Genomic DNA, 14084 nt, shown 5'->3' with positions numbered 1-14084 from the left:
AAAAAAAACATCTACCAGTTGAATCATTCATATAAAAATGACCCACTGCATTAGAAACATCTTTCTTTGATAAAGTACAAACCTAAATACAGAAAAAGAAACCCAAAAGTGTCAACTTGAACTCCTCAGGTGAATTTGGTAAGATATTAAGTAATTGTTTTACCCACAATTCCAGCTAGGCTTCTCATTATATATACTCCACTCTCACTAACACACACAATGGAAGTAACAAAAACTGCATTTCCTCTAACAGCCACTTGAGGCTGGCTCCAGCAGTAAGTCAATCTCCATTAGACCCCATACTAAAATGCCCAACTTTACAGCGGAAATAAACTATGTTTACAGTCTGGTACAAAAAACAGTTTTGGTCTCTATAGATAATTTTCCTGTTCATAACAACTGTACAGGGTTTTTTTTTGTTTTTGTTTTTTTTAAACTCACCAGTTTATATTTATATTAATTCAGTTATATTAATTATGCATAATTTATCATTCATGCAGAGCATATTCACTCCTCTTTCCTAATATTTGTTAAAAACGGCAGTTCTCAACATTTTTAGAAATTAAATTCTATATTTTTTTTTTTACCCATTTTTAAACATCTTCAGAAAAAAAACAAATGGGCTTCAGACTGGGTTAAGAAGTCACAACTATTGGGAGACAAACTGGAGCATTTTTGTTTTTTCATTGAATTTGTTAACGGTAAGAAAAATGTAGAACAACACCAGCCCAATCCCTTGAGATACTACCCTCTTAGGACACTGCTGCACATCTCGTTCATACTGCGTGGCCTTGTTTTCTTTCCACGTGCCAATGTGCCTGGATGGGTAGCTTTTAGTCTCTTTGCTGCAGCTCAGTTGTTCCCTTCCTCCATGATTATTCTCTTGTTGTACATTTCTAGTGGTGGTTGTACTTTTCCCTTTTTGTGTACGCAGGATTACTAGGTTTGGAGAGCATTCCTTTAATATTTGTTTTCGCCTTTGCCTGCATTTTGACCGTCACCTTAGAACTTGTTTTAGTCGCTCTACAAAGTGCGTGTGAAAAAAATTACCCTTAAGTCCTTAGTCTTCTAAACATCCCTTTCTTTGTCTTATCTCAGGTACCTGAACCTCCAGGAGAACCGCATCAACGTGATCCATGACCAGGCCTTCCAGGACCTTGTGCGGCTGGAGAACTTCTACCTCAATGACAACCTGCTGTCTGATCTGCCCCAGCTTGCCTTCAAGGGCCTCATTCGCCTCAAGATGCTCAACCTTGGAGGTAATCAGTTGACCAACGTGTCCAAGACCTGGTTCAGCGACCAAGTAGAGTTGGAGGTCCTGTACCTGGACAGGAACCAGGTGCTATACATCGAGGAAGGCACTTTTGAAAACCTGACCAGCCTAATCACACTCCACTTGAACAGCAACAACCTCACCACCCTTCCCTTCCCCGTCTTCCAGCCCATCTACTTTCTTGGCCGCCTCTACCTGTTTAGAAACCCCTGGGTGTGCGACTGCTTCCTGGAGTGGCTGAAGGAGTGGATGGAAAACTACAAGCTGGTGCGGGACATCCCCTGTGCCTCACCTTCCTCTGTGGCAGGGCTGGATCTCAGTGAGGTGGTCTTTGCCAAGGTGAATGGCACGTGCGTGGACCCCGCAGAGCTAAATCTGACCACGGCCTCGTCCGAGATCGTGTCCACCACGGAGAACCGCTTCAACAGCCTCATCTCCAAGCTGCTCCAGCAGGAGCTCAGGGAGGAGATGGGGAACAGCACAGAGAGCCTCCGCAATGGGACCCTTCTGGACCCCGAGGATGGGCAGCTCTCTGCAGGGGTCAGGCACCAGGTGCAGGCAAGCCAATCGCTCCTCTGCTTCCTTGTAGTGTGGCTCATCTTTGGTTTGATTGGCCATTCAGATATACATTTCTGTCTTTCCTGCACTGTCTTTTTCTGGGGTTTGTATCCAGACGGAAACATCAAGGGGTAGCTTTTTTAAATTGCCGATGAGATGATTTTTTTTCTCTGAGAAAGCACCAAGGAATGCTCTTCCTTGCACGTGTGGTTACTGGTGTGAGTCGGCCCCGGAATTAGGGGGTGTTTTTTTTCTGTTGAAGCACAAGTGTGTTAAACTGCATATTCTCAGCCATCCTCAGAAGAAAGACTGACGCTGACATGGCGGCATTCATTTTCACATGAGCTGTTTATACACAATAATCTATGATATTTATAGATGACCTACTTATATAAGAGAAATCATACGTCTGATACATAACTTCTCCTGGTTCCTGCCGAAGCTGCAGGATTGATTGCTACAATTACAGAGGCGGCAGTTGATTTCAAACTGTGGATTACTTATGGCGACATGATGAAAATGTATATGTGATCCTCCACCTTTTCTTGCATAATACTCAATTTTAATTAATATTACGTAATATTCATAGCATTACGTAGTCTGTTACTAGAGTTTTTTTGTATTTTCATTCACATCTATGTGTAAAGTTAAAGGAGATAAGAGCTCCTGTAGTTATCTCCTAAACAGATGTCCTCTTCTATTCACTCAACTCTAAATGTAGGTTGTGCAGCTTTTCCATAAATGCATTAATCTTCTTATTGCATGCGGCTCAGTGTGGTTGCTGCTCGGCTATGCTACAGCATAATGGAGGGACTTTTGCCTCGAGCATGGACTGTTTTCCCCTTATGGACATGATCTTTCTCCATACATGGCGGTGTAGTTGGTGTGCTTGCCATATGTCAGCTTGTGGATGGGGGAGGGAATAGTGTCAAAGCATGTCAGATCTCTTTAGGTAAAGAAATCCTTTCAGGTACTTTATATTTCAAACGAATATATATACTACTATATTATATTTTTTATTATTTATTTATTTATAAATATTATATCTATATATACTATATTATAATATAGCTATGATATATATATAATTATTATATATATATATACTATTATATATATATATATATATATATAGATTATATATTATATATATATATATATAACTATATACTACTATCCCTCTGGTGTTGAGTGTAGCTGAAGAAGTAAGAGAAAATCCCCTCTACTGCGGTTCAGTGGTGTTATTAGACAAAACGCTCTGTCACATGATATATTTTTCTAAATAAAATTAAATTGCTGTTGAATTTTGGCACTCCTCAGTGGCTCCTTTCATACAGTGGGTGATGAATGCCAGTAATCTGCACACTGGCCTTTTGGCCCTTTAATGTGGGATTAGGCTGGGACTAAGACAACTGGGAGGCTGGATGCTGCATGTCATCCCTTGTATGTACCCTGGTTGCCATGCAGCGGCTCTCATGCTTTTATCCTGAACTGCTGCAGAAAAGTAAAAGGATTCGGAATGTCTTTCATTTATCTGGGCCATATCTGAAATGGCAGAGGTGTTACAGAAGAGCTGCTGTAGTGAACTCACTATTTTCTATGTAGGCACTGGTATATTTTTTTTTACAGGTGTACGGTAGGAAAATCTGTTAACACTTAATTTTGGCAGATGCTTGTAGCACCAAGTGTCAGCAGGGGTGGATCTAGAGAGGTGGCAGCCACTAAAAAATGTCTGGTGTTTGGTGTCAAATTTAACATTTAATTAGATTGATTTCAAAAGTAATATGTTAAAAGACAGAAATGAATACATATAACTTAATTACCTTCTGTGGCCTCATTTTAACTAAGTGATTAAGTGAGGCTTCAGTACAATAAAAACAGACATGTATTTGGAAAAATGTCTAAAGATTTGGAAATAAAACAATGTATTGATTTCAAATTCCACCTTTAGATATTTCTATTCAGTGCTTTACAATGTGCCAGAATAATATTATTGAGTTTAAATAGCTATTTTGTGTTTAATGTACCCTACCTTTCTGCCAGAGAGCCTCTCATAAACACAGGATTTTTACCCAGAAGACTGCTGTCTGCATCCTGTGAACGTTGACCTTTAACCCAAACCATGGTCTTTTCCCAAATCTAATCAAACTGTCAGTGAAAATAATTTCTCCTGGGTGTAAGTTCTGTGTTTGATCCATTCATCCACCACAAGCTCCACCCTCTATGGACTTTGTTGCTATTCGTACTATGTCACCTGTAATGGGTTATTTTAACAAAAAAAAAACGTTTTTTCATTACATCAAAATTTTAATTAAGAACTTAATTTTGTAAGAAACATTCTTGATTAATCAGCTTTTACCAGAATTTTTAAGTGACACTGACTTAGTTTTGTAAGTTACAGAAACATTCCTGTTTAAGTACTTCTTACAAGGTATTTTGTTTCAGATTCGAAAGATTACAAAACTAAACTAGAGTCACTTAAAATTTCTAGTAAAAGCTGATTAATCAAGAATATTTTTAACTTACAAAATTGAGTTAGTGCTAGTTTTAAATTACAACATTTTCAATTAAATCAGTTTCAGAATTATTAATTAATCAGGTTTTATAGTGTATCTATAGTCTTTCTTGGCCAAGTCCAAATAACCAAAAAAGCTGCTGCGTTGCAATGTTGCGAAACATTTTTGCACTATGTGCAACGTTGTGGTGGAGCACAAATGATCATTTTACAGGTGCAGTAATTTTGTAAGAAGTTTGCTGGAAAGGGACTGGAGAGAGAAAAAATTTTCACAGCTACATTTGATTTGAGTGTGTTTTGTTAGTTTTCTCAAAAGAATTGCTAAAAATGGATAAAAACTGACACATCTATGTAAACCCCAGTAAATATTCAGTTATTAGAAACTTTGGTCCCCATATTTGTTGCAATGCTATATGCTTGCCTGCCCTGTAGACAAATTTGACATCTTTGTATTTTCATTTAATCTGCTATGCACTGCATAAAAGAGTCTCCAGATTATGCTAGCAATTACTTGGAATTCATTAATGGAGCACGGTCTCTATTTCCCCAATAATTGCTACCAAATTATATTGAAGCCTACTTTCCTGTTACTTTTCTAAGAATGTATGATTATATATCAGCTCTCTCCTGGATTGGATTGAAATGGATTGGAAACAATGGAACCTGTGAATTAAAGATTAGCTCAACTGTCAGCAGCCTTGCCGTATAATGTGTGATGTTAAATGGAGCTGACAGGGAACATGAAAACCAGTTTTTCCTTGTTTGCTCTCATTTTGTAGCCTTAGTTTGTAGACTCTTGTAGTGGCCCTGTGAGGCCGATCATGATTTTCCAGAAAACAAAAGTGTTGATTAATTCATGGAAGGTCAACTGTTGAAAGGGGACGGGGAGTGGTCCTGTGATATGTGTTATACCTAGGCCAGTGGTTCCCAACCTTTTTTCTTAAGAAAGCCATTTTCTATCACTGACTAAACTGACTAAGTGACATATTTCTATATTCATATTCAATGCATAACAAATAACAGTAGAGAAACAACTTGATAAACTGTACAATGAATCCAAACAGTGAAACCAATAACTGCAGGAAGTTTGTTTTCTTGATATTTTTAGGAACCTTTTGTGCAATTTTGTGTGTGCATTATGTATTTAAAATTTTAACAATCATCCAGACTTAATGGGCTTCTTTTTTTTGAAAAATCCACTGTTTTCCTCATATTGCTCTTTGGTTGTTTGAACTTCTCAAAAGCAGGATGAGGCTGTTTATCAGACTGTGTGAATATAGCTTGTGTTCAGCTCTTCAAAGTTTAGATCTTAAATAATAGTCTGAACTTTCAAAATAACAATTTCATTTAGTTTTCTTCACATGAACAATGTTGAGAGATAAACTTACTGTGTAAGTTTTCTTACACCCTTAAATATCAAGAAGGCCTTGCAACCCTCCATGAAACTTTGGCGGTCCCGAACCCCAGGTTGGGAACCACTGCTGACAAGACTCTCCTATTATCCAAACTGCCTCTCTGCCATTTTAATAAAAAGTCATTTCCTTTGTTACAGGACACCAGAGGTGGACGAAGTACTCAGATTTTGTACTCAAGTAAACGTTATAGCACCACAGTGTAGACATCCCATATTATATATAAAGTCTGCATTAAATTTTTTACTGTAAGTAAAAGTACAAAAGTAAGTACATAAGACATTTCCACACTTCAGTATACCTGGAACAGAGAACATTTTTGCTGGTAAAGTGGGTACTCATATTTTATATATGAATGCTACTTTCAAAAAGACTTTATCACTAGATCCAATTTCTATGGAAGCCCTTGAAGATTTTAAGTCTTTAAGTCATTATAATGACAAACTTTCTCAAAATAATGAAAAGATTTTTGACTTATATCTCAAAATAATGACTTTTTGATACTAAGTCAATATTTTGAGTTTCTTATCATAACTTTCAGAATCTTAATTTTTCCTCACATTGGTGGAAATGGGCCTTTTTTTGTTGTCTTCAAAGCAGCACTGCTTAGATAAAAAATGACTGAGAAATACCTATATGCATCTTTCATTTTCTAATATTTCCTTTGTAGGAGCATGTTTCCAGCACTTCCAGTGCTGACAGTAACAGCCACATTAGCCTAAAACCTCCCACTAAGGTAACGTATCCATTTTCATTCTGAGGATTCAAATCCATACTAAAAAAAAAAAGAAAAACAAACACAGCTATCCTCAGTCAGCGCTGCCTCTTTTTTTCACATATTAATACTATGGGATTACGTAACAGTAAAACACAGTATTCAGGCTGTGCTTCATTCTAATCACTCACTTGGATTGATTGAAATCACAAAATGCAGCACTTGACTGAGAGGTCAGCTGAGTTCTCATTCACCTGAAACATGTACATAATCCTGAGGACTCACAGGCTAGACTCCATGTATGTATTCAATTTGAGAAAAATTGAAGACTAAGAAAAGTGGATAATATTTATTATTTTCAGTCCCTCCAGGATTTCATAGGCTTTTTTGGGGGGATTGTTGCAGCCTAAAATGCCTGATTTTATGACAACTTAAAAAAAAAATTTTGCACTAAAATTGCAAAAATTGCCACTCTACAGGTGTGTTTTACTGTGTAAGAGTGTCGGTCAATTGGCAACTTTCATTTGTGCTCCACCACAACGTTGCACATAGTGCAAAGCTGTTTTGCAACATTGCAACTTCCTGAAGGGAAGGGAACATTCTGCTACCTGCCCTGGATAAAGTGGGAACGAGATACCTCTCTGTATTCTGAGAAAGGAGGGACTGCGAGAGCCATGTTACTGACTGAACTCTCTATATCAGTGGTTGCTGTCTGAACATAGAGCTATTTTATTTTAACAAAAAAATGTTTTTGTTGTGTATTTGTGCCTTTAGGGCCCTCTTTCAATAAATTCTAATTCAAATCAGCACTGTTACAGTAAGTTGGCTTTGTGAAAGCTGCACCTGCTCACAGATACCCTTGCATGTTTGTGTGCAGTGGAAAAGAAAAACAGAAGAGTCACTCCAAGGTTCACTTTTCCAACACATAAAAGGAAATATATTTTAAAAATTGTTCATACTGAAGAACCTTTATCATTGCAGAGTAATTTACACAAGGGGCAGTTGTATGTCATATTCATATACATGGTTATATAGATGCACACCCTGCCTCCTCTTCACTTGCAAAGTAGTGGCCTTTGCAGAATTTATAGTGTACACTTCCTTCGCAGACAGTTACAGTTTCAGAATAAAAATCAGCATTTCATCTCTTGTGGATTTTTAAACTTGATTGAAACACTAATACTCTTGGACATCACATTTCTGAAATGGCAAATGAGGAAGATGGTGAAATTGTTTCTTTTTTTGCGAATGACAAATCAATAAGAGGAAAAATCGAGACTTTTATTCGATTTTTTTTTTTACAAACACATCTCACTACATGGTCAATCTTTTTTTTCTTCTTTTTTTTCTTTTTTTAGAAATCTGTGGTTTAGAAATGTCACCCAATATGCAAGGGATGTGCATAGGTGTCAAGTCCGGCACTGTCGTGGTTAGTTTTTTTTTTTTCTTGCCCCCTCTTGCTTCCCTTGGCTGAGTGCAGTCTTCCAAACAGATGGAATGTTTTTTAATATATATGTTTGTGTCTTCTTTTTTTTCTTGAAGGTTTATGGAGGGACACTGGGAACAGCATGGACACTTGCAAATGTCCACATGCATGATAACCTCATTCAAATCTCTAAAACATTTATGGATTTATTTAGAAGAGACAGTACCTGGTGAGTGAAAAGGTGCATGTGTGTGCGTGGTGATACTGTAACTGTACCGAAGGGTAACAATAGGATGTGAACGCAGCATTACAGCTTAGAAAAAAACAGAAATGAACACAGAATGAGGAGCGGTGATGTGATCTATAGACACTGCAGTGTGTTTGTGTGCTTTTCCTTCAGTCTGCTGATCGACAGATTACCCACTGACAGCGTCTGTCTACAGATGGTTCAGTACTACGACACCCAACAGGTCTATGTGATGGGAAGGTTGTGGTGAAGACCAGCAGTGCATTGATATGGCAGGACGGGATGCAGTACTGTCTCTTTAAAACAAACATCTACAAAAATGTTGCCTCCTAGCTAGTACAGACATGACAATATTCACTTTTGTTTACTCTGTTTTTATACAACACTATGACTAGGTCATCTGTCAGGGCAAGAGTCCAATCATTTTGTGCAGCGTTCAAGAGGAAAGAATCCTGCGCTCGCTTTCAGTTAAGTTCGCTGAGGGGGGTTATCGATCAAGTGCAGTGTAGAGAGAGGTTTCCCATTGCCTTGTTTCAATAGTTTTTTTATTTATTCTTATTTTGAAGAGAGAATGATGGAGTTTGGCTGAGGTGTCGTTGCTGGGAGGGGAGGAGGAAGTGGAGGTGGTCGGGGACTGCAGGTCAGTAGACCCAGGACACAGGAACCCACTGGCTGGTGGTGCACACCAGGTCGATGGCCTCCTCCAGGTGCCTGATGGTCTCATCGATCTCGTTGTTGATAATGGTCTGGTCGAAGTAGTGGGCGTAGGTCTTCTGCAGGATCTCGGACTCCTTCTGCAGCCGCTGGAGAGACTCGTCCTGGTGGAGGAGGAGTAACAGAGGGGGTTACACACTGATGGAAGGCAGTGATGGAGAGATGAGAACACATACAGGGCTGAGAGAGAAGGTCCCTGCATAGTTAGCAACTGAGCTACCCAAGACCCAAGAAAAACATGGTGAAACATTTGGTCATCAATACAGAAGAAATTTACGCTTCTTAAGTCCCGCCCCTTTTTGCTCTGTGCTCCAATATAAGTTGGCAAGCCTCTGTCAACTTCCTCCTTTCCTGTACATATGCTATGTGCTAGGCTAAACTATGTTGAAAAGACAACCACATTTTGAACTTTACAGAATCTCTTTTAAGGAAAGAGGGAATCCACTTGAAATTGTCTGAACAATAAAGTGCCATGGTCTTGCCCCAATCTCTCAAAGGAATAATCTCAAAGATAATAGCTCTGTACTGCTGCTGTACTTCTGCTTATGAGCCCTGAAGCCACTGTGGGAGCGAGATGTGGGGTTCTACAAGATTAGACCAAGATTTACTATGGGAACTTTCCAAAATGTACTTCACTTTGTATACATGAACAGAATGTTAAATATTTGACTTATTTCACACCTCACACCTTAACACACACACACACAGCTAAGACATCTATTATAAAAAGTGTCAAATATTCTGTGATTGAGCTGTTAAACCATGCTTCAGAAGATCTTTTTGACACAGACTCCAAATCCCTGTTTCTGGCTAAAAAGTGAATCGCAAGCATATCTTACTTTTGTATAAGGTGGAAAAAAAGACAAAAAACAAGTGCCAGTGCTCCTATAATACATCTTTTTACAGTCTATCATATTAGAGCCACAGTGTGACATGCATATTGTTACAGCAGAGTTTGTGGGGCCTTTACTCAGCAGGGGAAGAAGTGAATGGGCAAACAAGGACTAACTCTCTAGAAGCACACAGACAGCATATGGCAAGGAATACACATACAAATAATTAAAAATAACACTACGCAGTCACTATCCTGTAAGGTTTTACTTACTTGCAGCGTTCGACACCACCTGGGCATCTGAGGAGGGGGCACCAAATAAACAAACACATGCAGCATGCAAAAATAAATGAGTGCAGAGGAATGAGAGAGTGAAGAGCAGGCAGAATGAGAGTGATAGTGCATGATGGCAGTGCTTTACACAATGACGCTGCAGGTTTTTAGACGGACTTGTTTTGATTCAGTAATAAAGAGTAATGTAATAACTTAATAACGTGTAAAACATGTGACTCTGAAGTGTAACTAAACCCTTCAAATTCTGCTAACTTCCTCCCTTCCAGCAAGTTTTAAAATATGCAGCAGAAAGAATCATTGCTTTGACAGTCACTAGAAGCACATTAATAGCCATTTGTAAAGGTTTCTGTGTGCTAGCTGTGTTGCTGCAGTTTTGTTGAGCGATAGTGGCCAGTGTAACATTTTACCTTTGACAAACTTCAGAACTTCTGAATGCTGTCAGACTCTGTGTCTGTGCTGGAAACATAAGGTCTGCTGGCACTTTGAATGTCACTAAAAGCAGATTGACGCTGTTTGTAACCGTTTCTGGGATTTTGTTACTTTAAATAGCTTAAACACAGAATAAAGATTAGATTAAATGTTTAGTTGATTTATGAAATACCAAGCATTTACTGGTTTCAGCTTCTTGCTTTTCTTTGTCATATCTGATAGTAAATGTTTATATACACTAAATTGCATATTTACACTATTTTCTGTAATTTTGTAGACTAAGCAATTTATAAAGACAAAATAATCATTAATCAAATAAAAGTAATAACCTGTAGTCCAATCCACATCACTTACTTATATTATAAATCTAACCACTTTTGTTGGACAAAAGAAATAATAGTGATAAACAATATTATTGTCATTTTAAAACCATTTTATACCACTAATGTAATGTTAAGATTAATAAAGCAACTACACCCTTAAAGAATTAAGAATTAAGAATTTAAGAATATGCAGACATTTGAATTGGAATGTGAAAAAAGTGTCTCGGCCTAGCTTTCTTCTGTTTATTTGGCTTAGGTGCTGTGAAAAAATGGTAAGGCACTGCACCCATGTCTTATAATAGTAGGGCATTTGCATTTGCAAGAATGAACGGTTGTGAAATGGTTGTTTGTGGATTCTTACAAATACCATTAGGAGCACTAGGAGAAGCCAGAGAGCCTGATTGTTTCACAGATCTGTCTCTTGTACTACTGTCAGGATATAGTGAAAGTTTCAGTGAATATGACAAAAAGTTATTTTTATAAAAGTTACCTACTGCAGCTTTAAAGCTCTTGTTATTATATTCATTGTTGTTTTGGCCTTTTCATGAGATTTTGTCAATAATAAGAAAAATGTATAATATGACCAGCCTTCTCCTTTAAAATGTATCAACCTTTGAGTGTGTGTCTTTGGTGTCTTCCTACCTCATTTATGCCTGGAGTAATAGTTGGTGCAGCGATAAAAACGACATATGGGGCAAACTCTGCTGTCCGCAGGACCTTCAGGGCCTGAAGGAGAACAGTTGTTAGGGGTAAAAAAGTCCTTATATATGCATGCATGCATACTCACACCTAAACACACACATATATAATACTTTTATAAAGCAGCAACAGAAGGTGGGTGACACACACACACACACACACACACCTGAGGTTCGACATCCAGTATAGCTATGAGTCCCTGTTGGTGGATCTTGCGGATGGTCTCCAGCCGCGTACCGTACATGGCGTCCTCGTGGCTGCCGTACTCAAGGTACTCGTTGTTGCTGATGTCCTGCATCATCTGGTCATGGGAGACAAAGTAGTAGTTCTTCCCGTTCTCCTCATCCTTCTTTGGAGGTCTGGTTGTGTCTGCAGGGAAGCAGGAGACACATTTACATTCACTTATATACAGTATATAGTGGTGCCGTTGTGTTTTTGTGGAGGACTTTAAATGTGTCTTACGTGGGATGGGGTAGGCGAATCTGTCCGGGTGTTTGGTTATGAGTGTGTTCTTGATGTGTCTTCGGCCCACTCCATGGGCACCTGACAGAGATACAGACAGTCAGTCAGAGAGGTCAGTTAATGAAAGCAGACATCATCATTTCTTGCTGCTAAACTTGGCAGAACTCACCTAACAAAACTAGTGTTTTCCTCTTGAAGGCAGGAAGCTTCACAACCTCTTCATATGTGACAAGATCTAGTTGGTCGAACACTGGAGGTTTAGAGAAGACAGACAAAGAGTATGTGGAGTGTGCTGGGACAAACAATAGAGGGCTTGTCGTACTAAATAGTCTGAAACACATCTGCTAACTATGTGGTGAAGATTCAGAATCTCACTGGCAAAAAGCCTAATGCCAAAACAGTGAGCGGAAATGACATCTGGACAGCTGAGATGATCTGTGAAGTGATGATGATTCTTTATGTTCTTTTTGAGTTTAAATAAATCTGACCAGGCAGTAATTCATCCAGTGAGAAATCATGAGACTGCCAATATAATAAAGCAAAAAGCACAAAGGCTCCACTTGATTGTTGAAGTGATGAATATTTTTGTGATTTCCCTAAGTCTAGCAGGACTGCAGAAAAGTTGCCGTAAATTTAATGGACGCCTCCCTAAATTCTGCCCCTTTTTGCTCTGTGCTCCAATAACAGTTGAGCAAGCCTGAGCGGCTGTGGCTCAGAGGCAAGTGGGTCATCCACTAATCGGAAGGTTGTTGGTTCGATCCCCGGCTCCTCGCCACATGTTGAAGTATCCTTCAGCAAGATACTGAACCCCAAATTGCTCCGAGTTAGTTTCTGTTCGATGGACTTTGCCATCACCGAGTGAATGGTGTGGTGAAAGGGTGAATGTGGCACCGTAGTGGGTAAAGTGCTTTGAGTGGTCTGAAGACTAGAAAGGTGCTATACAAGTACAGGTCCATTTACTATTTACTCAGTCAGAACCTTAGTCACCTCCTTCCTTTCCTGTACTTGGATATGCTATGTGCTAGGATAATCTATGTTGAAAAAGTTTGAAGATGGTTAAAAGATAAAAGCACCTAATGTTAACTAAGGATTGGTGTAACTAGTTAGCTAGTGTTTTTCTTTCAGTTATAACCAGCTAGCTAACAATTGATGTAGAATCACTAGCTAGTTAGCTAGCATGCTCCTAAAATTAGCTAGCTAACTTACAATTTGACTATGTTTGCCTTGGACTAAATATTTTTGCTTCAAACATTTATCTGTGAAACAAAACATAGGCCAGAATAAACAAGGGGAATTGCGGGTTGTGCAGAGTGTATCGTATGTTACAACGGAGCTGTTCACTGTACAATGTGTTCTCAGCCCTGTAACATGACCCTCCATGCAGCTTCATCTCAGGGCTCTGACAAGTGAAATAAAATACCCACAAGTCACTGGGGTCTCTGGTGCAACAGGCGGCTACAGACCAGCTGCTGCTCAGACTGACATGAATATCTGTTTACAGTATCGACTCAATATGTTAGTTAATACCAGAGATTTACCTCACTGTGTGTGGGTCTGCTAATGAGCACACATGACCAAACACTAATAAGAACAGGAACATCACAGCACACAAACTAAGCTACATGGTTTCAATTTTGTCTCATCCTTCTGTTGTTTCCTGACTGCATCAACAGAAACAAAACTGAAACGCTGGCAGTGTCAACTGATTCCATCTACAGGGTTAACAAAACAAACAGAAAGAGAGAGAGTGAGGCAGTGGAAGAGAGTAAAAGAGAAGAGCTGGACGCTGTCACTGATTGTTACTTACATGCAGAGAGGCCGTTCAGTAGGAGAAAGCCAGAGAGATGAACAGGAGGGGTCATAACATGGTTCGGTTACACAGCAGAATTACAAAATGTTACACACAAACAGCAAGATACAACAGCTGGGCAGCTGTGCAGTGCCAGCAGTGGAGATGGAAACACACAATGTATGGTTGTTGTCGCTGTTGTAGGGTAACTGGTGATATTTTTTTGTTATTTTTGCTTAAACTCCCGACAATAGTATATGAGACAGATAATCTGTGAAAAATATAATTGACACTTTGGGTTGTTTGGGTCCCAACTATCTTTTCCATCTCTGATTCTCAGATTCTTACAAATAGGAGGAACCTGATTTTTTTAACAGATTATCTGTCTCATGTACT

The 14084-nt window shown here is 38.9% G+C and overlaps 2 protein-coding genes across 2 annotated transcripts in view; one reads left to right on the top strand and one right to left on the bottom strand.

The window, feature by feature from the left end:
- Positions 1–1966, top strand: part of nyx (nyctalopin) — a 7645-nt gene extending 5679 nt beyond the window's left edge. Inside the window, exon 4 of the mRNA XM_035675944.1 lies at positions 1099–1966. Coding sequence (XP_035531837.1) covers positions 1099–1966 — 868 coding nt within the window. The remainder of the gene's footprint in view (positions 1–1098) is intronic.
- A 5412-nt stretch (positions 1967–7378) lies between these two features.
- Positions 7379–14084, bottom strand: part of caska (calcium/calmodulin-dependent serine protein kinase a) — a 72522-nt gene continuing 65816 nt past the window's right edge. Inside the window, 5 exon segments of the mRNA XM_035677339.1 lie at positions 7379–8964; positions 11381–11464; positions 11604–11806; positions 11900–11980; positions 12069–12149. Coding sequence (XP_035533232.1) covers positions 8788–8964; positions 11381–11464; positions 11604–11806; positions 11900–11980; positions 12069–12149 — 626 coding nt within the window. The 3' untranslated portion in view covers positions 7379–8787.

Source organism: Morone saxatilis, unplaced genomic scaffold (genome assembly GCF_004916995.1).
Source record: "Morone saxatilis isolate NCDOM2014 unplaced genomic scaffold, NCSU_SB_2.0 Contig5, whole genome shotgun sequence".
NCBI lineage: Eukaryota > Metazoa > Chordata > Actinopteri > Moronidae > Morone > Morone saxatilis.
This window is presented reverse-complemented; position numbering and strand designations above follow the sequence as displayed.